Here is a 27748-nt window from a genome sequence, read left to right on the forward strand (position 1 = left end):
TGATTAAGTAACAGTTAAAAATGATCTGTCGTTTAATTGTCTTTGTTTGGAGGGTGTCTGGGGAGCTATGAGTCATTGACTCTCAGGTTTGGACTTGACTGAAAGTTAAGTCATCATTCCATAGAACTGAAACACTGGAACTGTGTGAATCGGAGAGGCCTCCTTTAATGGCTCGTTGTTCTCCATGCAGATTTTCACCGCATTGCCACCCTTCACTCTGGGGATCTTCGAGAGGTCCTGCACTCAGGAGAGCATGCTCAGGTTTCCACAGCTCTACAAAATTACCCAGAATGCTGAGGGCTTCAACACAAAGGTAAACAGAATGTTATCATCTCAGAATTGTCACCTCAGAAAGGCATGCGCAGTGCTTTTTGTCTTCCAGCTCTAGTTACCTGCCTGTGAGGTAGCTGACACTTAAGAGCAGGGGTGTCCAAACTGCGGCCCGCGGGCCAACTGCGGCCTGCAGTCCATTGGTAATTGGCCTGCAGCAGATTCCAAAAATATATTTAGTTTACTTAAATAAACCAGGTGAGGCAATACGTACTTCACTTCGAGTGAGTGGCCCGGCTGTATGTGTATTTTACCGCATATGGCCCTTGGTGAAAAACGTTGAAAAAAGTTTGGACACCCCTGCTTTAGAGAGACCATTTGGAAGAGGTGAGACCAGGCCCTCTCCCAACAGAACAAGCCTAGTTAGTGGATCTGAGGTTCCAGACTAGAAGGGAAGTTGTCATGTTGCATGTGGTGCTCCTTTCAGTTCCTCTTTGTCGGCTCCTCCCCTCTCCTCCACGCGTGCCTCTGACACCTGTGTGGCCAGCTGCAGCCAGGGCCCCAGCTCCTTTAGAATCAGCCATCAGAGACTCCCCTTCTGTGAAGTCCTGCGTTGAGGTGGGCTGGAGCTTGCCTCCCAGAGCCTTCTCGCTATCTGTTGCTTGTTTTCTTCATTTGAAAGAAAATGTGTCTGTAGCTAGTGAGTAAAATTGGCCAGATGTGAACACAGAAATCGAGTCAGTCGTGGGTTTTGTTGTTGTTTTGTTTTGTTTTGTTTTGTTTTGTTTTTTGTCAGTCTGGAGAATCAGAAAAGAGAAAGCATCTAGACAGAAAAGACAATCCTGAGAGGAACCAAGCAGCTGCTGGGTTAGGTGTCACAGTGATGCCGCAGTCGTGGTGGCAAAGGGGATCTCACCCAGCCTCCCCTTCACAGCTAAGAGTGGCAGAGCGGTTCTGTGCCGCCGGCCAGAAGGGAAGACACGTGCCTGGCTTGGAGGAAGAGGCAGAGATGTGAACTTGCCTGCATGGCTGTGTTTCTGTCGGGTTTTTGTGCAGGAGGAGATGAGGCAGTTTACGCAGAGGTCTGTCGCCCAGTGCTGTAGGCTCGTCTGTGCACGCTTTGCTAGGATAGCCTCTGGGGCCTTAGCGAGCATGACATAGGACTTCTCAGTAAGAAAACAATCTCTGAAGGCTTCGTTGTCAGCCAGGTGTGACTAGGGATCCTATTGGTTCTAGTGTCTTCCACACACAAAGAGACTTGGACGGCCATGGTATCAGTCCTTGTTTGCTACAATTCTATGAACGGGAAATATGGCCTGTTTGCTCTGTGTTATTTACTTAAATCATATCTGTTTTTTACAGTTTGAATTCAAAGGCCACATAAGGTACAAACTACGTAGGGAATGGACCCATTAAAGCAGGGGTGTCCAAACTTTTTTCAATGTTTTTCACCAAGGGCCATATGCGGTAAAATACACAAACAACCGGGCCGCTCACTCGAGGTGAAGTACGGATTGCCTCGCCTGGTTTATTTAAGTAAACTAAATATATTTTTGGAATCTGCTGCGGACCAATTAACAATGGATTGCGGGCCGCAGTTGGCCCGCGGGCCACAATTTGGACACCCTGCATTAAAGGTAGTTGAGCTGAGAATGATCTGAGACTTATTATTTGCAGGCACGTTGAAGATTTGGGGGAGGAGGGGAGTGGGAAGGGCAAGGACATGCAGAGGTCAGGGGAAAAGTAGAAAAGAATGAACATTGAAAATGGGAAAATCCCTTTGTCTTATAATTTTTTATTATTTTCTGCTGTCCCATTACTACTTAGGATCAAACTATATGAGAGTTCCCAGGACAATTTGTAGATTTTAAAGTAAATTCAATCTGGCTTTAGTAGATTGAATTCTGTCATCTTAGTGGTTAAAAAGCTGACCAAAATCCATTTATGAAATGATAATTTAGAACAAGCTAAACTTCAGGTTCTTTTGTTTGACCTTTCAAGTGTTCAAATAAAGACAATTTTTAAATGTGCATGACATTAACCAAAATCCTAAAAGTTAATAAGTGGAATGGGAGGGATTTTAAGGAGTCAAACAAAAGAATGAGAATGCTGTGTAAGAGTTTACATTTTAAATGTTTTCAATGCTTTAAAAAAATACACCGTTTCAGTCTCTTATTAACACTTTTGACCTAAGCCCTTTTTCGGGATGATTGAAAGATTTTGTTGTCTTTCTTAGGATTCTAAAGAAAACGGTTCATAATTCATTTTTCTGATGTGGATAGATTGTATATTGCTCTATGTATGTGGGTATATATATGTAGGTCTTTGTATTAAGTAATAGTATCTGGAGATAGTCCAGTCATTTGTGTGTAAAAATGAGGAAATGGTTTTGTTTTGTTTTTTTAACTCCAAGAATAATACGCTGCTTCTGGAGCTGTGCAACACGCTGCCAGCATCCTTCACAGTGAGGCATTTGTTGAGTTACACAGAGGTCAAGAGTTGTGGGCAGCTCCTGACTCCCTCGGTCTGTTTTCCCGTAGGTTTTCTGGGGTCACTGCATCAACGCCTTGGTCCACTCCCTCATCCTCTTCTGGTTTCCCATGAAGGCGCTGGAGCATGGTAACGGCTTCATGATTCCAACTGTCAGTGTGGGGCTTTGCAGTCCCTCTGGGGCCAGTTGTTCACAATTTTATCCCCCCCCCCCCGCCCCCCGGTTCTGCAGACCTAGAGATCACAAGAACAAATTACAGAAGGAAAACATACCTGAAATCGAATGAGGGCTGGTCTCAGGTTTATAGCTTGAAGGTGTCATCTATTCTGGCTCTGAACACCCATTTTTCTTTCCAGTTGCCTGGAGAGTTTCAATACTAAGAGACCTACACTTTATTTTTAATAACTGTTTGAGTCAAGGATCTTAAAGAAAAGCACGGTATTGGAATGAAACATCCATGCCTCTTGTCCATGAGTTTGGTATTATCTGTTAATTACTTGGACTTTTGTTTTCCAAACTACACATACCTGTAAGCAGAAGAATTCCAGTCTTGCAAGACTTTAATTTTAACCCTATTTTCTGAAAAATCACCTCTATTTGACATTCACTTTTCAAGCAAACTTTTAAAGTTTCTTTGAGGGCTGAGTCTCCCGATTGGTTATAGCCTTCCCTCTGGCTAGAAGAAGTGGGAGAAATGTGGCCAGCTGCATTTGTGTGTACTTCTTAATACATCCAAAATGTAGCTTTTAGTCTCAGAAAACGAAAATGTGTCACAAGAATGCTACTCTTTCATCCCTGTCAAATAGTAATAATCCCCCTGGGAAAAATTACTCTAAATGTTGACTAGACAAGGCCTTTGATTGTTCAGAGACCCAGAGAATATAAAGTTTCCAAGCATCTTTGTTTCTCTGTCAATGTGTTTGTGCTTCAAACAGAAATGATTCATCCTCACTGATATTGTTTAACCTACTAAATACTGACAGTTAGAGAAAATGCATGCACAGCCAATTTAATTATACCCTATGACCTATTCTTTCCATTTCATCAGACCTCCTTCTCCTTCGAGGGTCCCTAAGTCTCTAGATCAAAAAATAACATTTTCTGCTTCTAGCCCCACCCCCACTCCCACCCCCAAAGGAGCATTCTAGTGGAATCATTTTCTTTTAACTGTAAAGCTTTCCTGTGATTCATCTTTACTCAGAGTAGATTTAATTTATTTTGAAATGGTTTCATGAGTAAGCGTTTACAAGTATAAGAGTGTTGAATGTGGTTTGTTTTAGAAGCTCTGACAATTTAATGGTAGAAGCAATAACCATTGTATCCAGACCGACTGGTGATGGGAAGCAAGGTGTCTGATGAGCATAAAAACAATTTTGGCAACTGTCCTTTTATTCCTGAAGCCAGCCTTTCATAGGTAGGAAGTAAATAGTATGAACTGACCACAGGTACTGCTTCCAGACCCCTTACTCTACCTTATATAGACAGTGCACTCTGTTCCCAAATCTGAGGGCTTGCCTGTGGACTCTCAGAAGTTTTACAAGATGGTCATTTATTTGCCTGCTTCAAAAGGAACTAACGTGGCCCCATTCTGCAGTAGAGACAATGGTTTTTTAATCCTGGGGTTATAATTATGTGGGATGAGGTTGTGGCTTGCAGTTCACGGTGGAATTGCTGTGGTTCACTAGATTCCATTATGCAAATCCACTCATTTATCTCATGTGGACGAAAAGGGATAGACTCCCAACCTTGCTAATTTACCTGAGATGTCGCCAAGTGAATTTCAAGTTAGCTTCTGCCACCCTTATCTGCCTCCCTCCAATTTGGCAATTTGCCTGGCAGCCAGTCAATCGGGTGACTTTTGTTTCCCAGTTTTTATCAACACCATCTTGGTCATCATCATTATTTCATTATCATTGTTAAGCCTTTAGACTAGAGGGCTTTCTTTTAGTCGTGGTGTAAACATTAACCTATTCAGTGAAATGGTTTCAGTTGAAATAAATCGCAAATGGTAAGTACATTTGGCATAGAACAACAGGCCATTGGTATTCTTGATCGTTAGTTGATGCTAACAAGTTAAATTAATGTTTAGAATGAATTTCTACATTCTCACTATTAGCACACAGCAAAAACGATTGCAGTATTGCTCACTGACCTTACTTATTCGCGTAATATTTATGACCAAGACACTGCAATAGACTCTAAGAGTCATATGTGCAGGGATCGATGTGGGTCTGACCTTCAAAGAGTTCATTGTCTGATGAGGGAGATTAGAGTCACACATGGGTAACTCCAGCACAAGGTAGGCAATGAATGTGTCGCGGAAAATAGAAATAAAGTGCTATCTGATTTCCACCGACTGACAGAGAGATGCCTTTCATTTGGGATTACTAATGGCTTGTTAGAGGAGATAGCATTTAGGCTTAGCCCGGAAGTCCACGTAGGATTGAGATGTGTAGGAATGGAGGTAAGAGCCGGACAAAGTGGGGAATTTCGGGGCAGATGTGGAAAGCGGAGAGAAGTTCACCCCTTCAAGGGTGGAAGACGTGGAAAAGTTTGAGGAGGTAGGTGAATGCTGGATTGCAGAGGGCTTTGAATGTGAGGTTAAGAAATTGGGACCTAACATTTTAGGCATTGAAGAGTCAATATAGAATTTAGGTCAAGGAGAGTATTATCGAAGCACTTTGGGAAAATGAATGTATCATGTCTTATAAAGTGAATGACAGAAGGAAAATGGTGACGAGGACACTGGTTATGTCTCTGGAATTCCGGAGGAGCGCGAAAGGCGGGTTAAATCCAGGAGATGGGAGTGTGTGTAGAGAGGAGGGGACATGTTTTGAGGAGGACTTATTTGTTCAGCAAAATCACAGCATATCTATAAGTCCTGGACAGAGAGCACAGTGGATATAAACACTGCCTATGTGGGGGCTTATGTAGGTCAGAGTTGATGATCAGGAATCACATAAATACCGTGTTTCCCTTAAAATAAGACCTGGCCGGACCATCAGCTCTAATGCGTCTTTTGGAGCAAAATTAATATAAGACCCAGTCTTATTTTACTATAAGTAAATTTTACTTATAGTATAATTTACTTATAGTAAAATTTACTTGTAGTAAAATTTACTTATAGTGAAACAAGACCAGGTATAATATAATATAATATAATATAATATAATATAATATAATATAATAATATAATGTAATATAATATAATGTAATACCGGGTCTTATATTAATGTTTGCTCCAAAAGACGCATTAGAGTTAATGGTCCGGCTAGGTCTTACTTTTGGGGAAGCACGGTAAGTGTTGGCTTACTAGCATGCAGTGTCTACAGGCTGCAGGTGACCTTCTAATACAGGGACACAACTTAGTCTAGTGGGTCAAGCGTTTTCTTCAGGAAGGAGGTGGTTAAGTTCTTGAAAGATGAGGAAGGGGCGGTCAAGTGGGGCAAGAGAAGTGTGGGGAAGGGCGGGGAGGAAAGGTTTCTGGCCGGGACCAGGAAAGCACCAGGACCTGTGCCGAGAGAGCTAAAGAGGCCGTGGATGCTGCCGTAGAAACTTGGACCCCTCGGGGGTTAAGGGCGCTCACTCCCTACAGAGTCAAAAAACCATGTATAATGTTTGACTCCCCCAAAACGTAAGTGTTAATAGCCTGGTATTAATTGGAAGCCTTATCAATAGCATAAACAATCACTTAACACATATTTTGTGTGTCGTATGTATTAGGTACTACATTCTAACAATAAAATAAGCCAGAGAAAAGAAAATGTTGCTTTAAAAATCATAAGAGAAAATATATTTACTTATTTATTGAAAAAAACTCCACATATAAGTGGACCCATGCAGTTCAAATTCGCGTTGTTCAAGGGTCAGCTGTATTTCCCAAGGGGGCTCCTGGATTCTATCTGGACTTTCTTCAGCCTCTGCAGAGCCTTTCAGGACACTGAGCAGCCCTGGCCTGGACAGTAAGCATGGTCGATACCCTCTCCTCCCTTTCTCTGTCCTTGTGCAATTATAGATAAAACACATCTCCACACATTTCCCCATTCCCTCTGGTGTCAGCAACAGCGCCTCTTATGGAGACAGCTATGGGGTGGGTCGAGTGTTTGGAAAGGGCAGTAAAGAAGTTAGGTGACCATAAGAACACTAAAACCCAGGTGGGCACTTTTTTCAGTGAAGGGTTTGAGGTAAGAGAGTTACATGGTCGGGTTTGCCTCTGAAGAAGATAAGACTAGTATGTAGAGAAACACATAAGATTGACAAGAGAGCATGGGGTTATTGGGGGCTGGGGGCCGGGAGAAGGGCAACTAATTAGTTGCCAGGATGTGGCAACTAATTAGATTTCTTGATTCTGAAGGCTGATTTACTGCCCTAAATATACATGAGATCTTGTTACACTGTGAATTGCCCTTTAGAAGGATGGACTCCCCACACCCCCAAAGAAGCCTAAGAATATGACACCAATTTGAGACAAATCTGGGCATGGGGGACCCCGATCTAGCAGAAGAGTACCTTTCGGCCTCCCTCCACCCCGAATCCTGCCCGAAGCTGTCCCTCAGACACCACTCGGCGTCCTAACTAAGGTTTTGCTTGACTGGGGGCTAAGGAGCCTAGAGTAGCTTCCTTTCATTGTTGTATGCTATGTGGCTTATGTCACAAAGCTGGTGGAATTTACTAGAAATTTTTCCTCCACTGTCCACGGAGAGAGAAAGGCCGGGGTGCATATCGGTGCTGTTCACTTGGGCACATAATTGTTGAGAAGAAATAGTTTTGAGAAGGTGTGAGCACATTGTTCATTCCTGAGAAAGCTTCCAAGAATTTCGCTTTGCTTATTTTTGCATGGTTTTGGATAGACTTTTCAAAGCACTCCTTTCCTGATGGAGTTGGTGATGATTCATTTCAACTTTCAAAATAAATTTTTCCAGTCAAGCAATTCAGTACATCAGATTTCTTCCAACCATCACAACTTTACGCTTACTCCTATGGCCTGCCCACAGTTCCCACCCTTTGATCTGAGAAGTGAATCTCGTTTAAAACCAGAGATGTCACCTTCGCAGGGACCGAAATTCGTCCAGAGCCATGGTGTCGGGCAGACCACGCTCAAGTTTTCCATTGGTGTATTCAGTCTGCATATTTGCGCGACCTTCCTTCAAGTGGAATGTGGTTATTGGCAAAAGACTGTAAAGTCAGTTTTGATTCTTAAAAAAGCAAATTTTCAGATTTTTCTTGATGAAATTTAAGAGCGAGGTGATGGAAAAGAGAATACTGTGTACTTACCAGGAGAAAATATTCCTAAAAAAATTTGTTCTCTCTTCTTCCCAGTCCACACTCTGGAAACCATTTCCATCCATTTTCAGAAGAGAAAACACCATATGTATACGTATTATATTGGCACTAATTAAGCAACAGAGTCTTTCAACATTTTTGTAGAAGGCTATTTTATACTTTTTAATAAATGTGCTGCTGTAAGATCGGGCGTGTTTTACACATTGAAATAATAATGCACGTGTATAAAATGAAACATAGTACTTCTCTCTGCCTGTCACGTTTTGGGGTCATTTTAACATGAACTATTTCTGACCTATACCTGTTACTATAAATTTAGCTACTTGATATCATGCAAGTATGGACGACTTGCATCGTTTCACATTAAGCTCAGGTTGGGCGCCATTGCCATTGTTCTCTGAGCTTACACCTTCTTAAACTCAATTATTCGTTCATTAAAAGAAAACGATAATGAGTATGTTGTCTGTGGCAGGCCAATACTGGCTTCCGGGCATACAGTAGTGTACATAACGGGCAAGTTCCCTGCCCTCACAGAACTTAAACCTAGGGAACGCAAGATTGAGCAAGACGTGTCATAAAATAGGAAGGTTCAAGGTCAAATGGATGTGTTCTAAGGAAAGCTAACCTGGTCCAGGTTGGTTTTAAGGCCTGCTTCCCAGAGGATGTGATAATAGAGTGGAAGGATGGGTAGGAGTGAGCCAGGAAAAGAGTCGAGAAGAAAGGGTTGTGGGGTAGCATGGGGTGAGAGGGGGTGATTCCAAGTGAAAGGACGCATGTGTGGATGAAGGATTGGGAGCAAGGTGGTGACACTCTTACAAGGATGGAGACAGATCAGACCTTCCCAGGCCTTTTGGGACTCATGTGTCTTGGTAGTACATGTGTAATGGAAGCCATTGATAGGTTGTAAGCAAAGAGCCACATACCTGATTTATTGTATTGTAATCCCACTGGCGAGGGTGGTGGTGGGAGTCCCGGTGGTTTGCTGTTGCCTGGTCTCATGTGTGACAACAACAGTGGAGAGAAGTGGAGAGATTGATTAAAGGGCCGTTTAGGAGGTAGAATTGGGAGGATTCAACATTTCACTAATTCATACTTCCCTAATCTACCGGATTGTACTATGTCCCAGACCTGTCCAAAAAATGGGGTATTGCGGTCACCAAGTTTACTAACAAAATGCAATATTTAAAAGTAAGGTACGTCAAACAATAAGTTCACACTTTGTTCCTCTTTACAAGTCACTGCCCATACTATGTACAGATTTCAAAAAGATCTGAAATAAATGTAAAAGATCAAGAGATGAACGTTAAGTGCTAAATGGGGCAGAAAAAGGGAATAATGACGCCACGTGGCCTCTGCTATCTAGAAAAACCTGCTGAGAGCCCAGGACCGTGTGGACGATGTTCCTAAAAATCCTGCAGCCTATAAATGAAGTGAGTGGAACTTGCTCGCTAAACACTAGAAAGACAGAACCCTCTGGAAGCTTTTAAATGTATACAAATGAAACTACAGCTTGTCAACCTAAATAACTAGTTGTAATACACTTAAAATAAAAACAGGTTTCCAAACTCAATATATGTCGTCTGTTTTGGTTTGCTTTAAAGACAGTGGATTGATTGGTAGGCCAAGCTCTAACAGTGTCTTGCCTCGCACGTCTATAGCACTGTTCTTTGGAAACACAGAATTGGGCTGGGAGGGCCACTGTTTTCATTCAGTTAAATATTTCTTATGCTTCAGTGTCTCTTTTAATAAACTCTGTAGTACATATGTTTTAAACATTTGGGTTTGCTGTAAGGTTGTAAGAAGTGTGAGTCAGAGTTCCCAGATTTCACCCTTTGAATGGAGGTGTGTTAGCCAGGGTAGGAATAGCTGCTACAACAAACAGTCCCAAATCTCAGGGGCTTAGCCCAGTCAAAGCTTGTTTCTTATTCATGTCACACCGCCAAATGAAAGTGTATTGTCCATGGGTGTGGAGTCTAGATTTCCTCATTTTCTCTATTTTTGATGCTCTGATCTTTGGGGCCTTGATCCTGGAGAGACTGTCCCTCCCAGAGCTAGCAAATTCCTGGGGAGAGCAAATGACACCGCTGCAGGATACAAAGCAACCGGCCTAGAGCCCACACCCACACCATCTCCTTTATCAAACGCACCAAGCCCATATCTCCCTAAACCACCCCATGGCCAGGTACCAGACAACTAGGGACAGCCCTATAACCCAGAGCCTGCGGAAATCATTCCAACCATCCAATCCTAAGCTCACACAACATACCTACCCTGCCTTGATCATTCCATCCCATGAAAACCCTAATAAAGGCTCTGGGCCATGCTCTCCCCTCCCCCGTCTGCCTCCTGACTCACCCTGGTACTTCCCCGTGTGGCCCTGCATGACATTGTCTGCCTCTTGTTTTTAGGGATCTGTAAGTATAAACTTCTTCCTTCAGTTCCATGTGTGCATGTCTCGCAGTGCCTGAGTAACACAGAATGGGTCCATTTCAGTCTAGTGGGGCTCCACATAGCACATGGCCCCTGAGTGTACCCTCAGCCTTAGCACTGGGGAAGGCAGAGAACCAGGAGCAGGATTGCTTGCTCTTAACCACCTCGGGGAGGAAGGGACCCATCACTTCTGCTCATGTCTGAGTGGCAACAACTAGTCATGGGGTCCTGCCTGGGAACGAGAGGCTAAGGAATGTTACTTAGCTGTGCACACGAGAATAGGAGAAGAGCCTGTGGTCTCATGAAGTGGCTATTTGACATTAGTAATTGAATTTACTTCCCATCCTCTTTACTTCCTTTTAAAAATCTATTGTTAATAAACAAAAGTGAAGAAATAGAAAGATTAAGATTTGAATTTCATATCCATCAGAAATGGCAGTACAGAGGAGAAAATCCAGCAAAAGGCTTATATAACCAGGAACTCAACCCAACGCTGGTTATGAATGTAATTATAATCACTAACACTTGTATAAACTCTACCTTTTATAAACTCTTTCCAATATTTTATACCACTTTTTACAGAGAGAGGAAAAAATAAATTTTCTCTTCGTGAAAACATAGAGTTGGAAGCAGAAAAAAAATAGTTTCAATTATAATACAGACGTCGGAGCAGGATAAGTTCTAAAAGTTTGTAAATTTGTTATTTGAAACGTGGAATACATGTTCACTCTTGAGATTAATAGTAGCTGGGTGGCATGGTACCTCCTCTGACCCTCTGGAGTCTTAAAAGGCCTGAGAGGGTGGTCAGGAAAGGAGACCCTGCTGAGATTCTGGAACTGGGGCTGCTCTGAACCAGTGCTTCTGAAAGTTCTTGAAGCAAAAGGGCAGAAGAGGGAAACCAGGAGAAACTTGGCATCTAGTCTTCAACCCAGATTCTTGGAAAATGCCTCAATGTCAAGGGAATGGTGCCACCTCCACCTTATTTCTCCCTACTGAATCACATGTGAGTGACATGCCTGTGGTTTTTAATTCATGTGTTCCATGGATTCTTACTACATTCAAAATACACCTATAAATTCACCCCATCTGTTTTCTTGATTATTAAATCCTGTCTTCTCTGACTGTACCGTACTATGCTATAATGTTGTCTTCAAATTTTGCTTTTTGTCAAGAGCCATTTCTGAGAAGATTTTTGTGGTTTAGCTGGGTAATGATGTAATGTTTTTAATGAGCATTTAATTGAAATGGCATCTTTATAAAATGTCATCAACCTAGCCCTTTGGAATATTCTGAAGTAAGTTCCTTGATCATTCTGTCTGTTTGGAAAATGAGACATACTTTTCTTGCAAACCATGGGTTTTCCCACAAATATTTTCAAAGAGGTTTTTACATGCAGCGTTTTGGACTGCCACTTCTAATGTGGAGGGCCCATGTGGTTTTGTCCCAGTTGTCCACAATCGTCTGTTTTAGTGACTGTGTTTCTAAACCTCACTTGGCTAATCCTATATTTGTTGGCCCCTGGATCCAACCAGATTTTGCAAATAATATACTCATAAGTCTAGAAGAACGGGTTCAACCACTGCTGTGGGTCAGGGATCCCAAAGCCATAACATTATATGAGTCTCTAAGAGAATTGTGCTGGCTGTCTGGACAGTGTTTGTGGCTCTATCATTTTGTAACACTTTCGATGTGTGTACTAAGCACCATCATTATACTGGGTTTTACATCACATGTAGTCACAGTCAGATCATTCTAATTGTGACTTGGTATTTTAGCAGACAAAGCAGATGGGGAATTTTCCTGACTCTTTCAAGTTCTTCATTCTGGAAATTCGCCCCCATTCGTGTCCTCCTCTGGGTGAATCTTATCCTCGATGTGCAAAAGGTTGAGTTATCTCGGATTGTTCAATGAAATGCCAGCTTTTCTGATACAACAGGAAGCAAGCTTACTCTTTCTTACCTTTCCACTTGCTGTGAGCCATTGCGTGCTAATGATGATTTCCACCAGGAAGTGCTCCACCAGGAAGTGCTCCACCAGGAAGTGCTGTACTAGGAAGGGTTCAGCCAGGAAGTGCTGTACCAGGAAGGGCTCAGCCAGGAAGTACTCAGCCAGGAAGTGCTCCTCCAGGAAGGGCTCAGCCAGGAAGTGCTCTGCCAGGAAGGGCTCAGAGTCATTTATGCTGGTTAAGATAAGAAAACAAAGGTTTGATGAGATCACAGCTCTCCACGTGTACTTTTGACGGATCTCCTTCTTAGGGACCTCTGAAGTAATGTTCTTACTGTCGTTTACAAGTAATGTTCTGAAGGCTGACTTAGGGAACACCAACTACTCATCTGGGTATGGGAGTTATTTTTCCCTTACCAAAAAAAAATATATATATCACTTGAGATTTTGAAAATCTGGCTAAAACAAAAACAGCTGAACTACAGAAGGATGTTTTCCTGACTGGAGTGTTGGAATCATAACAGCACTGTTAAGAATAAGCACAGTGGGAAGAAATCATTTGGTAGCATCATGCTTCAGGAGTAACCTGGACCGTCGAAACGGGCTTTTCCAGCCTTGGGTTCTCAGCAAACTGTAGCTGATTACTGCGTTCACCCACAAATGATTTCTTAGGACTTCTGATCTTTTCTTCAGGGGTATGTTATTGGCATGTTTTAACAAGGAATGATGGCCACAGGGATTTGCCTCTAAAATAGTTGAAACATAACCTACGAGAGAATGACCTATCCCACGAGAATTTCCCCACCAGGGTGTGCGGAGTGATGGCTTGGGACTTGTTTGGAAGATGCTGTCTTTTCAGAAGCTCTTGGCATGGCCCAGAATCTCAACTTGCTTTGGTAGTAAATGATTTCCAGATGGTATTAGTTTTGACTAGGGCAGGAGATTCTCTTTCCTAAGCAGAAAACTAAAATGCAATGGTGAGTTATCCTTCCAAAATGATGAATTGAAATGTTAGGTTTATCCAAATTCACTAAAAGTTACCTTAAGTGTATTCAAAGGAACTCAAGTGTAAACATTGCACTTAATGCCAGTAGCGTTTTACTGTCATGACAAGTTAGAAATGAATGTATTATAAAACTCGAGAAGCTACAATTGGAACGTGCCCTTTAAGTTTCCCCGTCTATTCCTACTGTGCATTCCAAACTGCCAGCAGAGTGTTTAGTGGAGGCACTCACTTCCTAAGTGAGTTAGCTCTCGGTCCCGTAGGTAATCAGGGTTTGCCCCCTTTAAAAGGCCATCAAGCATTGTGAATTGCATCTCTTTGTACTAAAGCCTTATAGTGTCTCTGCTGGTCACGTGAACAGTTAGGTTCCAACACATTCCCTCCTCCTCAGCGTGAACAGAGAGAAGGGCATGCCCTTCATACATTAGACACTCTTCAGAGTGCATTCTCTGTACTTATTCCAGGTCCTCTTTTTTCTTTCTTCTAATGCTGTGGGAGTTTTGCCCCAGGGGACAGGTGACAACATCTGGAGACATTTCTGGTCCTCACAACTATGGAGTAGGTACTAGTGACATCTTGTGTGTAGCGGCCAAGGACGCTGCCAAACACCCTACAATGCACAGGACAGCCTCACCACAACAATAAAAGTATCTGAGAAAAGCGTCAGTAATGCCGAGAAGGTTGAGAAAGTGGGCTAATGAGGTCCCCTTAACTCAGAATAAAAGTTCTGGTCTGGAGGAGTTACTGCTGCTCCCCAAATTTGTGTACTGTGTATATTTCCTCGTGTAGTATGGAATTTCTGTCCTGCCTATCTAATTTTCTGTCCACCTTAATTCTCTCGTAGAAAGTTCCTTCCCATTAGATGTTGGTGTTTCAAATGGAATACTTCTTACTTTAGTTATTTTTCCCCTTGGAATTGTCTGGTTTTACTCTTTGGGGTCTATTTTTAGAGTTTGGGGTCTATTTTTAAAGTTTATGGTTTCTTATTAACTATATGACCTTTTGTATATTATTTAACTTCTCTTCACTGTCCCAGTTTCCTCATCTGAAATATGCAGATAATAACACTGTTTCATACAGTTGTTGGAGTATTAAAAGGGTATTATATATAGGAGTAAGTATAAAGAGCTTAGAACAGTACCTGTCTTGTGGTAAGCAACATATGTTTTCTATTTTCAATGTAGAATTTCTTATGATGTCTAACAATTTTCTGCTTATTATGTGTCTGTTCATAAAATATGAAACACATTATAGGTTCTCCATATTAGACAAAATGCTTTGTATATTTAATTTTCTAGTACATGAATCAACCAACATTTGAAATATGAGCATTAAAAGGAAATTTTAAAAGTTGTCAAACCATAATTGTAAACTTTGATTTTCAACTTAGTCTCCCAGCCCTTTTAACTTTTCCATCTGATCAGTTTTCTCTGGACTCCAGTAGGGCTTACTGTGGATAGAACGGCAGGGCACACAAATCATTGCTCTTCTCAATTGAAATGCCTGTTCTCTACTTATGAACACACAGAATGAGACTGACAGTAGGAAATTCACCCTAAACTAAACTGAACAGGAGGAAGATCTGAAACTCTCAAGTTTTAGCAGCTAAGAACACGGACCTTAGAATCTTAGGGTTTTCTCTCCTTTCAGGAACCTTAGTGATACTTCAATCATTTGTATTGATATAAACCCCCCATTTTATAGATGTGGAACCTGAGACTCAGAACCCTAAAATTTTAAAAAACAAAATAGTGGCAGAGTGGAAACAATGTTTTCTACTGTCATTACTGGGTTTTTTTCCTACTACCAAACTCCTCTCTACTTCATTTTTCTAAATATCCTTTTGTGACTAGCATCATGCTTCATTGCTATCTGTTCTTCCTATTGTGAATTTACAATATTGATCACTTGGTACCAAATTTTTATGTGCTGCTCTTTTGGTTAGAATTCCTGTATGAATATGACCAGAACCAATGTTCTCCATCTCAAGTAAATGACACCACTGTTTACCGAGTTACTCGGGCCAAAAGCCTTAAAATCATCCTGGATTTCTTACATTCTTTTCCACCCCACATCCAAATCATAAACAAATCCTATCATCTCTACTTTCACAGTAAGTGCCAGTTTCTATCGCTTCTTTCCACCACCAACATAGCCACTCTGGCCTGCGATGCCCAATAGAACTTTCTGTGATGATGGAGACGTCTATATCTGTGCTGTCTGATACAGTAGTTACTAGCCATTTGTGGCCGTTGAACATTTGAAATGTGGCTAAGTGCGACTGAGGAGCTGAATTTTTTAAATAACAGCTTTATTGATATATAATTTATATACCATAAAGTGCACCCATTTAAGGCATGCAATTCCATGGTTGTTAATGTAGTCACATAGTTGTGCAACTATGACCTTAATCAATGTTTGAGCATTTTCCTTACCCCCAAAAGAAACCCCATACCTGTTAGCAGTCACTCCCTATTTCTCCCCAAATACCACAGATCCTGGCAACCACTAACCTACTTTCTGTGTCTATAGATGTGCCTATTCTGAACAGTTCATTCAAGGAGAGCCATACAATATATATATAGCCCTTTATGACTGGCTTCTTTCGCTTAGGATAAGATTTTCAAGGTTCATTCATGTTGTAGCATATATCAGTACTTTATTCCTCTTTATTGTTCAGTAATATTTTACTGTATGGTTATACCACATTTTATCCATTCACTAGTGGACGGCATTTAGCTATTGTGAATAATGCTGCTATGAACATATGCACGTTTTTGTATAATATGTTTCACTCATATGTTTTTATTTCTCTTGGGTATGTACCTAGGAGTCGGATTGCTGGGTCATGTGGTAACTATGCGTAACCTGCTGAGGAGCTGACTTGACAGTTTTTCCAAGTGGCTGCATCATTTTACTTTCCCACCAACAGTGTATGAGGGTTATAATTTCACCACATTCTTGCTGGCTGTTATTATCTTTTTTATTGTAGCCACCATAGTAGGTTTTAAATGCTATCTCATTGTAGTTTTAATTTTGCGTTGCCTTGATGACGAACGATGTTAAGCATCATCTCTTCATATATTTATTAGACGTTTGTATGTCTTTGGAAAACTATCTATTCAGATCTGTTGTCCATTTTTAAATTGAGTTATTTGCCTTTTTATTGTTGAGTTTTAAGTGTTCTTTATATATTCTGGATACAAGTGATTTATCAGATAAATATTTGCAAATATTTTCTTCATTCTGTTGGTTGTCTTTTCACTTTCTTGATGGTATCGTTTGAAGTACAAAAGTTTCTAATTTTGATGAAGTCTAATTTATCTATTTTTTTCTTTTGTCACCGTGCTTTTGCTGTCATATCTAAGAAACCATTACCAAATCCACGGCCATAAAGATTTACTCCTATGTTTTCATCTAAGGGTTCTGTAATGTTAGTTCCATGATCCATTTTAAGTATACAATTCAGAGGCATTAATTATAGAATGTTGTGTGGCCATCACCATTATCTATTCCAAACTCTTTTATCCCCCTAAACTGAAACTGTACACCTTAAGCCATGACTCCTCATTCTCCCCGTCCTTCCAGCCCCTCGGAGGAACAGAGCTTTTTAACTTTTATTTTGTTTTCTTTTAAATGTAAATAGCTACAGCAGCTCGTGGCTCCCCTGTTGTGTACAGCTGTACACACCACCAGTGTCATCCTCCTGGATGGATCGCTACAATCATTTTCACGCTGGCATTGCGTTTATTGGTGCTCTAGTTTGGGCAGTCCAAGATCTAAGCTCCCATAAACGCTAGACTGTTCCCTTAAGAGCATAACTCAAAAAGAAAAGAAAAAAAAGAGTACGTGTTACTCTCTGCTCAGACTCCTCCAGCAGTCTCCTATCATAATTGACAACCTAACCTCACCTCCTCACCATGGCCTATGTTCATTTGCCCCTTCTAACTGTGAGAGCACTTTCCCAGGGTCTCCAGTCAAACTGGTCTTTGTGACGGTCTCTGAGCTCATCAGTGTGTCTGTATTCAGACTGTTGGCCGTTTCTGTCTGCCTGAAGTGCTCACCCCTCGATAATTGTTTAATTCACTTCATACTATTCAGATCTACTCAAATGTTACCTTCTCAAAAAGATTTTTCTTGAACTCCCTATCTGAAATAGCAGCTGCTGTCACTCTCTGTTCCATTATCCTACCTTGTATTTCTTCGTAGCACTTCCTATACCTGACGTATCTATTTGTGTGTTTATGTTCTGTCTCCCTCAGTGTAGTGTGAGCTCCATGAAACAGGGACCTCGTCTCCCAAGTTCCCGTAATGGTACCTGGCATAAAGTGACTTCAGATAAATATTTGTTGTGTAAATGAAATAATGTTACCACTTTGAAGGCAATAATCTATGTTAGAATCAAAGAAATGGTTTAATCGCAAGTGTTTCTTTATTCATGTATGCCTTTAAAAGTGTCCCATTTATTATTAAAACAATCTTAGGGCCAGGGCACCCCCACAGTTTTGAATAGCTATTTGCGAATTAATCAACCTGTTGATTTCTTGCGGTTAGCTTGGCCTCTTCTTTACTTTTTAAAAAAATTTTCCCTTCCTTCCCTTTACATGAAATCTTGCCTAAGCTTGAGTCTCTCTTTGCCACCTCTCCCCTAAGCTTTGAGAGCCTTCCTTTTTAAGTCATTTTCTCTCTCTCTCTCTCTCTCTCTCTCTCTCTCTCTCTCTCTCTCCCCTCCCCCCTCCCCCCCAGGATAACCCATACGTTCCCCAGTGCAATCCCTCAGTTTAGGCCTGTACCTACAATAGCCATGGTTCATCTTGCAGGTTCATCTTCCCTGATTCACAAATTCACCCATCTATGAGGGGGGAGGCATTGGATCCAGGGTTCCAGGATTACCAGATTCTACCTGTGATGCGACTAGATTACTATGGTGTATTGGAAAACTAAGCAGATCTTGATTCTTCAGTAGTAGTAGTCAACAAGCAGGGGGGTAAATTGGTGAGCCAAATAATGTGTGTGGTACAGCTACTGGGTTGGCCAATGAAGCACAAAAATCCCTGCGTACGTGCCCTGTAGGCCACAGACCTGAATGTGAGCATAAAAGAGAATAAAAGGAGATCGGCAGTCTCACCCAAAGAAACCATTCCTGATCTTAAAACAGGCTTTGCCCCCTCAGGATAAAAACCAGCGTTTTCACAGCAGCCTAGCTGACATGAGTTAGACAATTCTATTGGAGTTCTGTACAGAACCGTAGTGATGGTTATATACCTTGTAGGAGTCATCCTTAAAAACAAACAAGTGGAAAAGGTATGAAAGTTAAAGCTTCAAAATCCTAGTTGTGTTTTCTAGACGTCTCTCATCAGATTGTTTGCATTCCCTCATTTATAGACTCCAGAAGTTCGTGCGGTTGTCTTTGTGAACAAGATGAAAGAATATCCCCCTCAAATTCTTGGAGCTCAGTAATTATGAATTGACTGTGCATTCATGTAGCTATCTTTTTATTGGCCTGTAATTCCAAATCAGCAAAAAATAAAGATGAATAGTAAGTGAACCCTTGGAAACATTAATAAAGATAGGTTAATATGTTTTTATTCTATTCCTATTTTTTACCCAACAAAGAGAGATTTTCATCTTTATAAAACTGTAAATTTTAATGCAAGCATTTGGTTGTTTGGTTTATTGGAAACCTGATTTGTTTGTTTCATTTGGAAAAAATATACGATGAAAAAGAATCAGAAAGAGGAGGCATTAGAATCATAGGTAATGTAATTTTCAAAATTCCCTTACATTTTGATAAATATTTCTAATTTTTTTTTTTTTTTTTTTTTTTACATTCTGAATAAAATGGACTGCAGTGCTATGCTCTAGAGGTTAATAGTAACTTCTTTGTTTTTCAGATACTGTATTAGCCAATGGTCATGCCACAGACTATTTATTTGTTGGAAATATTGTTTACACAGTAAGTTTATTTCTCTGTTTGCTGAACCATTTTAAATGGCCCATGTGTGGATTCTGCCCCTCGAAACCTCTTATATAAGGCCTTCCTCATGATCATTTATTTCTGATCTTTATATAATCTAGATGCCTTAACGCTCAGAATGGTCATGCAATGCTTACCTCATTTGTTAGTGAAGATTTGGTAGAGTTAAGATTTCTGGACAGGCAATTGACGGATGTCCCATTCTTCAAATGACTGTTTCACCTCTACCCCTGAAACAAAACAGCACTGAGGAAGGTGATTTCTCCCAAATCTTCCAAGTCAAGTAAAGAGCAACAGTGACTGTTACTTGGGAGAAGACCATCACTAAAATGAGGGCTTTTCTTGAAGTGAACCTAAAACTAAAAACAAACCCCTAGAGAATTAGCTACCTGGATGGCCCTTTCAAAGTACAGCAGCCTTGGGAGAACTGCTCTGGAGGGGAGACTTGGGATTTCTCCTGGAAAGTAAAAATAACTGATGATAATACATGTTCCCAAATTTCTCCTTCTTTTCACAGTATGTTGTTGTCACTGTTTGTCTGAAAGCTGGTTTGGAGACTACAGCTTGGACTAAAGTAAGTTTTCTCTACAATTATTTCTCTATTCAGTATAGATGTTTTTTCAGAAAAATATGATATCTTTTTAAGCCTTGGAAAAACAATAAGTAATACCCAGCGTCTTATTTTAAATTTTGCTTGTAAAAATTGTGGTTTGATCTTTATAAGGGTAGATTTGCAAACCAAAGTTTCCTCATGATTCATTTGCTTGGCACTTAATACACTTAATACTAAGCTTGGCATTTAATACTAAGCTATTAGCAGTCATCTCATTTCAAATGTGTATGTGTAAATGTATATGCACATTGTAAAAACAATACACACACAAAATACAGAAAGACGAAAATGAGAATTTTCAGTTTACATAATTTTATACCAAGAGATAGTTACTGTTAACACTTTGCTATATGACCTTCAGGATTTTGTTCTGTGTGTATTTTTTTTAAGATAATATATTACAGAACATAGTTTTGTAAACTTTTTTCACTTAAACTACATGTCATGACCATTTTCCATCCCTTAAAGTATACTTTTCCAAAATCATTGTTTATGATGAAAGAGTATTATTTTATTGCTATCCCGTCACTTATTTAATCAGTCCCCAATGTTAGACATTCTGATTACTTCCAGTGTTTGGGGATTATAACCCTTGTTTCATGATTGTCTATCACTGCTGTTTAAATAGGCTCTGAATTCTGTGCTGAGACAGTGGGGGAGGGAGGAGAGATTAATGTGGAAGCAGGGAATCCGTTAAAAGACAATGGCAATTAATCCGGGGGGAGAGGTGGTGGTGGCTTAGCCTGGGATGTTAGAGGAGGAGGCAGTAAGAAGTGCTAAGATTCTGGGTGTATTTAAAAAAAAAAACTAACAGAACTTGATGATGGATTAGATCATGGAATGTGGAAGAAAGGAAGAAGTTAAGTCTCATCATAGTAAGAGGGCAGACGAGAAAAACTTCACAACTCAGTAGCTGCATAAAGGGACATTGTAATGTAACATTCATTCCAGATTTTTTAAAAGTTCTTCGGAAAATGGAAAGAAAAATCGAAGTCCCAACATGATCAATAAACACATCGTGTGCGTTTTGTTTCTTCAGCACTCTCTTACTAGAATACTGAGACCGTGTTTTATACAGCTCCACATCGGAGCAACTGGTGAGGAAGGAGAGGGCAGTCGAACACTATGGGATGGATGACCTCTAGGAAGGTCAGCTGTGGTGGCCAAAGCCCCTTCATCTTCAGGGCCAGTAGTTACTTGAATTCGTTGTTAAACGAGGAAATTAGGAAGATAGAACTCTCCAGTGCCTGGAAATCTTTCTATAAAGAAAGCTAGCGTGGACCAGAGATGCTGCAGCAGGTGGGGTCAGGCGGCTCCCGGGCCAGCAGAGAGGCCCTGCCTGACGGTGTGTTTTCTCCCGCAGTTCAGTCACCTGGCTGTCTGGGGAAGCATGCTGATCTGGCTGGTGTTCTTTGGCGTCTACTCAACCATCTGGCCCACCATTCCTATTGCTCCAGACATGAAAGGACAGGTCAGTGCTACTAACCGTGAGTGCGTTCCATGTCTCCTGACGCTGATCCTTTACTGTGTGAATGCTTTTCCTGTCTCGTGACAATGACAAACTTCAGGAGAGGGTGGTGTTGCCTGCTGTCGTCAAAATGTATCAGGAGGGAAACAACCAAGTCCAGGCACCTGGAGGAGGTGGTCCCATCCACAGAAACGGCTTTTGACACTTTAAATATGCTGAAAATTGTCAGCCTCAGTCTTCTGACCTACCCAGCATGTCCACCCTTCCTTCTGTAATAAAGTCTGTGTTAATTACACACAGTTCGTGGTGCGTAAAAGGCTGGAGATGTTTTGAGTCACTCATAATCCAATGAATATGTCGATTGATCGTCGTTTCAATGTTAAGGGTATTATTATCCTCTGATTAGTTGATAGTCACCTGTGAAAGGTAAATCTAATAATTTCATTAGCCAGATTATTCATTAACCAGAATATCTCATTGTTCATCTTGATCTAGAGAAGCTCAGATTGAAAATGTTCACCCTTTTATGAATTTTTTTCATATTTTCTTTTACGTTGTCCAGTGTTTATATTGTCCAGTATTTGAGATGAGACATCAGTAATGACAGACTGGATCTTAGAATCCCACAGAATCGGATCTGGAGTGGAGCTTGACAATCCTGGGTTCCAACCTCCTCATTTTTCAAATGAAGCCCCACAGGCCCAGGCCCTTCAGACCCACCCCACAGGCCCACCCCACAGGCCACCCCACAGGCCCAGGCCCTTCAGACCCACCCCACAGCCCCACCCCACAGCCCCACCCCACAGGCCCAGGCCCTTCAGACCCACCCCACAGGCTCACCCCACAGGCCCACCCCACAGGCCCACCCCACAGGTTCACCCCACAGGCCCACCCACAAGCCCACCCCACAGGCCCACCCCACAGGCTCACCCCACAGGCTCACCCCACAGGCCCACCCCACAGGCTCACCCCACAGGCCCACCCCACAGACCCACCCCACAGGTCCACCCAATAGGCTCACCCCACAGGCCCACCCCACAGGTTCACCCCACAGGCCCACCCACAAGCCCACCCCACAGGCTCACCCCACTGGCCACCCCACAGGCCCACAGCCAGCACTGCCCTAAGAACCCACCAAGCGCTGCCCCAGGCCACATGCTTTAAAGGCTCTTTGTGGTTGTCCCAAGCTGGTTATGTTCCTCTTCACAGGGTGAGAAGACCATGGCACACAGAGCCAGCACTCCCACTTCTAGTCCATTTCCTGGGTTCCTAGGACCCCGAGTTTCCTTCCCAAACAGCCAAAAGCCCACTTCCTGACCTCTTCCCAGATCCAGGCCGGTGAGAGCACCCTGGGCTCCAGGGGCAGCTATTTGCAAAGGATCTCCTGGGTCCCCTGGATGTTGGCACTGGTCCGTCCCCCACTCCTGCATGAGGATTCTGGTGCCATGGGACAGGGCCTCGGGTGGGCAGAGATGGAGCGTGGGTCAGGGGCTCGCACTGTAACTGCTGGTGTCCCTGGCCCAGGAGTACACATTTTAGGGACAGGCCTGTGCGTGCCACATCTGGCTGCTGTCTTTGCCTTACTTACTCTGCAGAAATGAGCCAAAGCTCCTGGGTCTACTCTAACCCAGGTGCATGTCCAGCAGCGTTTTCATGTGAGAGAATCTGGGGGTGGCATTGCTCTCCTTTTTTTTCTCCTTTTTTACTTGGTGAATCAGCCAGCTGATATACCCCAGGGGCCCCGGGGCCTCCACTGTGTGGGTGCTGAGTAGGACAGGCATGTCCCACCAGAGTGGGCTTCTGTGTGCCCTGATACATCTTTGTTTTCCGGAAGGGGTGAAGACAAACACATACACACTTCTCAGTTCTCTTCCAAATGCAAGTAATAGAGGAAATTACAGAGTACTGAATGGATGAAAAAGATTGCTGTGTAGCAAAATGAGCATTTCTCGGCAAGGGTGCGTTGTCCCTTTAAGGAAATCAGTTCTGTGTTAAAGCAATGTGACTTGTAAACAAACCAAGAGAATTATTCATAATAACGATGATCACTTGGTAAGGTGTCAGTGCTAGAATATCTGCTTCGATTTCCCTTCCTTCTGGTTAAAGGGTGGTGAGGTCTGATGAATATTTCACTCGGGGAATTTTACGGCACAGGACAATAAAAGGGACTGCAGCTGATCGCTGTAGACAGTTTTCTAAATTAGAAGAGAGACAGCTGACGGGGTCACTTGATGTGTGACTGGCCAACAAAGCCAGTTGGTTCCCTGAAATCCCCTTTCAGTGCCCTCAACAGGAGCCCCTCAGTGGATGGTTGTATCAGTAACTGCCGTTCAAATGCGCATGACAGGCTGGTCACTGACTCTCCCTCCCATCTAGAGTTTGACTTTCCAAGTGCAGGGGACCCCATTTGCCATTCGGTCCCTAACATGCCACATTTTCACTATCCAAGTCTCATACTGATCTGTGTGGTTCGAAGGCTCAGCTTAATGGTGAAATTTCCATAGCTGGGGATGTTTTGAAGAAATTTAATGAGCCATTCCTACCATCCAAAAGCAAAGAAATTATAATTTTAAATCACATGTCACTTCAGTATAAAAACTTAAACCACGTCATTTTAACTTTTTTGTTGGTTGGTTTGTTTCCATGAGGCAATGCTGTTTTGAAATCGATCATGGCTGGCCGAGACAGAGATTTTCATCAGACATTGAATGAGATGATTAGTGCAGTCTTTGTGTCACAGGATTTCGGAGTGGGTGATCCACTGTCTATGTTTAAAGAGCCATTTATTATCTGCAGTCTTTCTCCGGGAAAGAGCTCCAAGTAGGGGACAGGGTGTCAGAAAAAATCTCAGAGCCAACTCTAATACTCTTTTATTTGGTGTCTGCCACCTAATGGTTTGGTCATTCTTTGAAAAGTGCTAGGGAAGTATTTAAAAAAAAAAAAAAGAAAAAGAACAGTTTTTTAACACTTTTGAAAAATCGTGTGGGTGGAGAGTAGCTAAAACTAGCCTGACGTCTTAGAAAGTCTTTCTGCTGCCTCCGGAGGAATTATGTGCTGGCATAAAGAGAGATGGGAACGTGGCTCAGGTGGAGTCAGCCACAGAAGTGGACATCTTTGGGGGTCTGTTGAAAATATGCCCAAGCCGTGTCCATCCCTTTGGTTCCGGGTTGGTGTTAAGAACTGAATGTGTGTGTCCCCCTCAAATTCCTGTGTTGAAGTCCTAACCCCCAGGGTGACGGTATTTGAAGAAAGGGCCTTTGGGAGGTAGTTACATCATGAATGGAGTGAGTGCCCTGACAGGAAGAGGCCTGAGAGCTAGCTCAGTCCTTTTCTGCCGTGCAACGATACAGTGCGAAGTTAGAGGTCTGCAGCCCCGAAGACGCCCTCCCCAGAGCCCGACCATGCTGGCACCCTGTTCTCAGATTCCCAGCCTCCAGAACCAGGAGAAATAAACTTCTGTTGTTGATAAGCCACCCAGTCTGGGTATTTTGTTAGAGCAGCCAAGCTGACTGAAACAGTTGGAGAGGGCGTAGGAGTGAGGGGTACTCTGGGAAAAGACTGCTTTATCATCATCATCATATTTTAAGAATGTTTCTAGTGATTTTTATAAACTATTTTTTATAGCTCACAAAGCAGCAGGTTTTTGGCAAATGAACATGGTTCCTTTGAGCTCTAGAATGAAGCTAGTGTCTAATGGCAAACGGCATTTCTCACCCAGGAGCTGGAGACAGACTCAACACACAAGACGTTGTCTGTTCATAACATCGTAAACTGTTGAAAAGGTGCATTGTTTCTGCTGGGGTTTCCTAAATTAATTTGATTAAATATTTCTTTGTCTTGTCCGTTACATTTGGAGTTTTTCTCACGAGAGAGAAGGCAGGTTTTCCCTGGAGGGCAAAGGAATGAGTGATTTTCCACCATCAAAGACTCTTTATCTTCCCTACAGCACCTCGTGATACAGTGTTGTGAACCCAAACCAGACAAAGAGCCCGGAAGTCCCAGTGCAAGTATCTGACATAAGAAGTCATCTGTATACTTCCTCTCCTGAGCATACGCAACATTTGTGGGATTTTAAGAGGCACCCCATTTTTCTAGGCCCCATAAGCTAGATCTAAAGTGACTTTAAAATTCATGCCGGGTCTGTTCTAGGGGTAATACCAAAGTCGTCAGCCAAGGAAAATGTGTGTGGTGATGTTTTACCATAGGGGACCACGTATTTTTCTTTTTCCCAAGGAAAACTAGAGGTTAGCATACCAGGGGCTGGCTGTAAGCTTCTCCATAATGGGTCCCCAAAGCCAGTGTTTGGAGGTGGAAAATGACAAGCTTCCTTTAGCCCCGAGTTGCCTGCTGAAGCTTTGAATTAGAGAGAAGAGGAATCAGTTTTATCCATGTAAAACTGGATCAGAAAACGTGCTCATATTTTCTTCATGTTATTTCTCAGCGCTTTTCACTTTAGGGGTGTCTTATTTGACCTCAGACAAGAGACCTGCCCCAACTAGTTTTGTAGCGTTTGCTAAATCACTTAACCTGCATGAATTTCCTTATCAGCCAAGTCAAAAATAATATCACCCACCCTGGTTACCTCAGAGGAGTGTGGTGAAGATATAATCCAATAACCTGTGGGAAAGGTATAGCAGGCAGACTCTTCACTTTCCGAGAGTGATCAATGATTTTTGAACTTTTATAGATAGAAATATTGTGATTTTAAACTCCCAATTCTTTTAGCCGTAGAATTTTAATATTTTATAGGTTCTAGATGTGATGTTTCTCTGTAAGGTCCATTGACCACCTGCAGGTGAATCATCTGGGTTGCTTGTTAAAATGACAATCCCTCACCCCCCCCAAAAAAAATACTTGTAAGACACACACACACACACACACACACACTCACTCATACTGAACCCGAATCTATGGTTCTGAAGCCCCAGCCTCTGAACTCTAATGAATTTCCAGGTTATTCTTCCCTTTGAATTTGAGAACCCACTGCTTTAAAACACCTAAAATCTTACTCCACGACAATGTGTGATCCAGTGCTGGGTATTATAGGAGAAGATGGTATATTTAAAATATTCACAACTGATGTATTTCTCGTGTGCAGCGGTTGGGTAAGACATGGCTGGTAGGGCCAGCAGCTTTCCGAGGCATCTAGCTTTCCAAATAGAGGATTATACCAAAAGACATTACATCGTTCCCCGTGGAAAAATACTCCTCACCAATGTCGGTGCTTTTCCTTTAAAATTCTTTTCATTGCTAGTAAAACAGGGGAGAAAAACTTCCACTTCAAAGCCTACAAACTGCTAACTCTGTCTGCCGTGCCAAGCTCCAGGCTCCAGCCAGTTTCTGGCATATGACAGGCTTTTAAAGAAAAAATCTTATCCTAAATACAGGAATGGGTTTACTTTTGAGTTTTATATGCACGCTTGTGTGTATACACCATGCAAATCCCAACGGACTAAAAGCAAACGGGGTGGAGTGGTTGCCATTTGCCGTCCTTGAATCTTCCCTAAGTCATTGCCTTCTCCTGGACTGTGCAGCCTAGTAAGACCTCAGGCCCAGGTGTTTTCCACATGAAATAGAAAAAGAGGGGTTCTGTTTCCAAGTTGCTTGTGCTCTAGGAGGTAAGCCGAAACGTAGCAGTCACAGTCACGTCCACTGCCATCTTTGCTCAGCTGTGTTTCCAGAACATGTCTGTAGGACAGAGGCCATCCTGAGGACCAGGAAAGGACTTGTCCTCAAGGTAACTTTTTCCATGGTGTGGGAACACAGTTGTTTGTCCCCGCAGCCATCCTCCTTTGCTCTTTTCTAAGGGGGCCCAGTTTGTATCCACATACCACACCTTGTGCAAGAGGCCCAGCACCTTCAGGGAGCCTTGTGTACCCTGACTCTAGGGGTAGCTTGTCCCCAACCCCCGTGCTGTAGGCAGTGGTTGGGAAGCCCTAAAATAGACTCAAGGAGATGTTCACTGGGGGGTTCTGGGAAAGAAGCACGTTTGCTCCTGGAAAAAAAAATCCATCAAAAAGATGGCCTTCTCAGGTACATAAGGCAGTTGCTAGGTGGCACCTGGAGTTGTTCAGCCACAGGGAAGCCACCTCCAGAACCCACTGCTGCTCTGAAAGACGGAATAGAAAGACGGAAAACCAGAGTCTCCTATGGGATTGCCAATTCTCGCAGTGAAAGTGGGATTTGAAGTAAATTCGCCTAATGCCTAAAAACTGTGTAAAGTGAGGTCTGTTGTTCATAGTATCCGTAATTGTGCTATTTCTGAGCCT

General features: G+C 42.3%; 1 protein-coding gene across 1 annotated transcript in view; it reads left to right on the top strand.

The window, feature by feature from the left end:
* Positions 1-27748, top strand: part of ATP8A2 (ATPase phospholipid transporting 8A2) — a 418517-nt gene that overhangs the window by 265723 nt on the left and 125046 nt on the right. The window contains exons 23-27 of the mRNA XM_074330045.1: positions 191-313; positions 2811-2889; positions 19316-19377; positions 19916-19972; positions 21375-21482. Coding sequence (XP_074186146.1) covers positions 191-313; positions 2811-2889; positions 19316-19377; positions 19916-19972; positions 21375-21482 — 429 coding nt within the window. The remainder of the gene's footprint in view (positions 1-190; positions 314-2810; positions 2890-19315; positions 19378-19915; positions 19973-21374; positions 21483-27748) is intronic.

This window comes from Rhinolophus sinicus, linkage group LG04 (assembly GCF_036562045.2).
Source record: "Rhinolophus sinicus isolate RSC01 linkage group LG04, ASM3656204v1, whole genome shotgun sequence".
Lineage (NCBI taxonomy): Eukaryota > Metazoa > Chordata > Mammalia > Chiroptera > Rhinolophidae > Rhinolophus > Rhinolophus sinicus.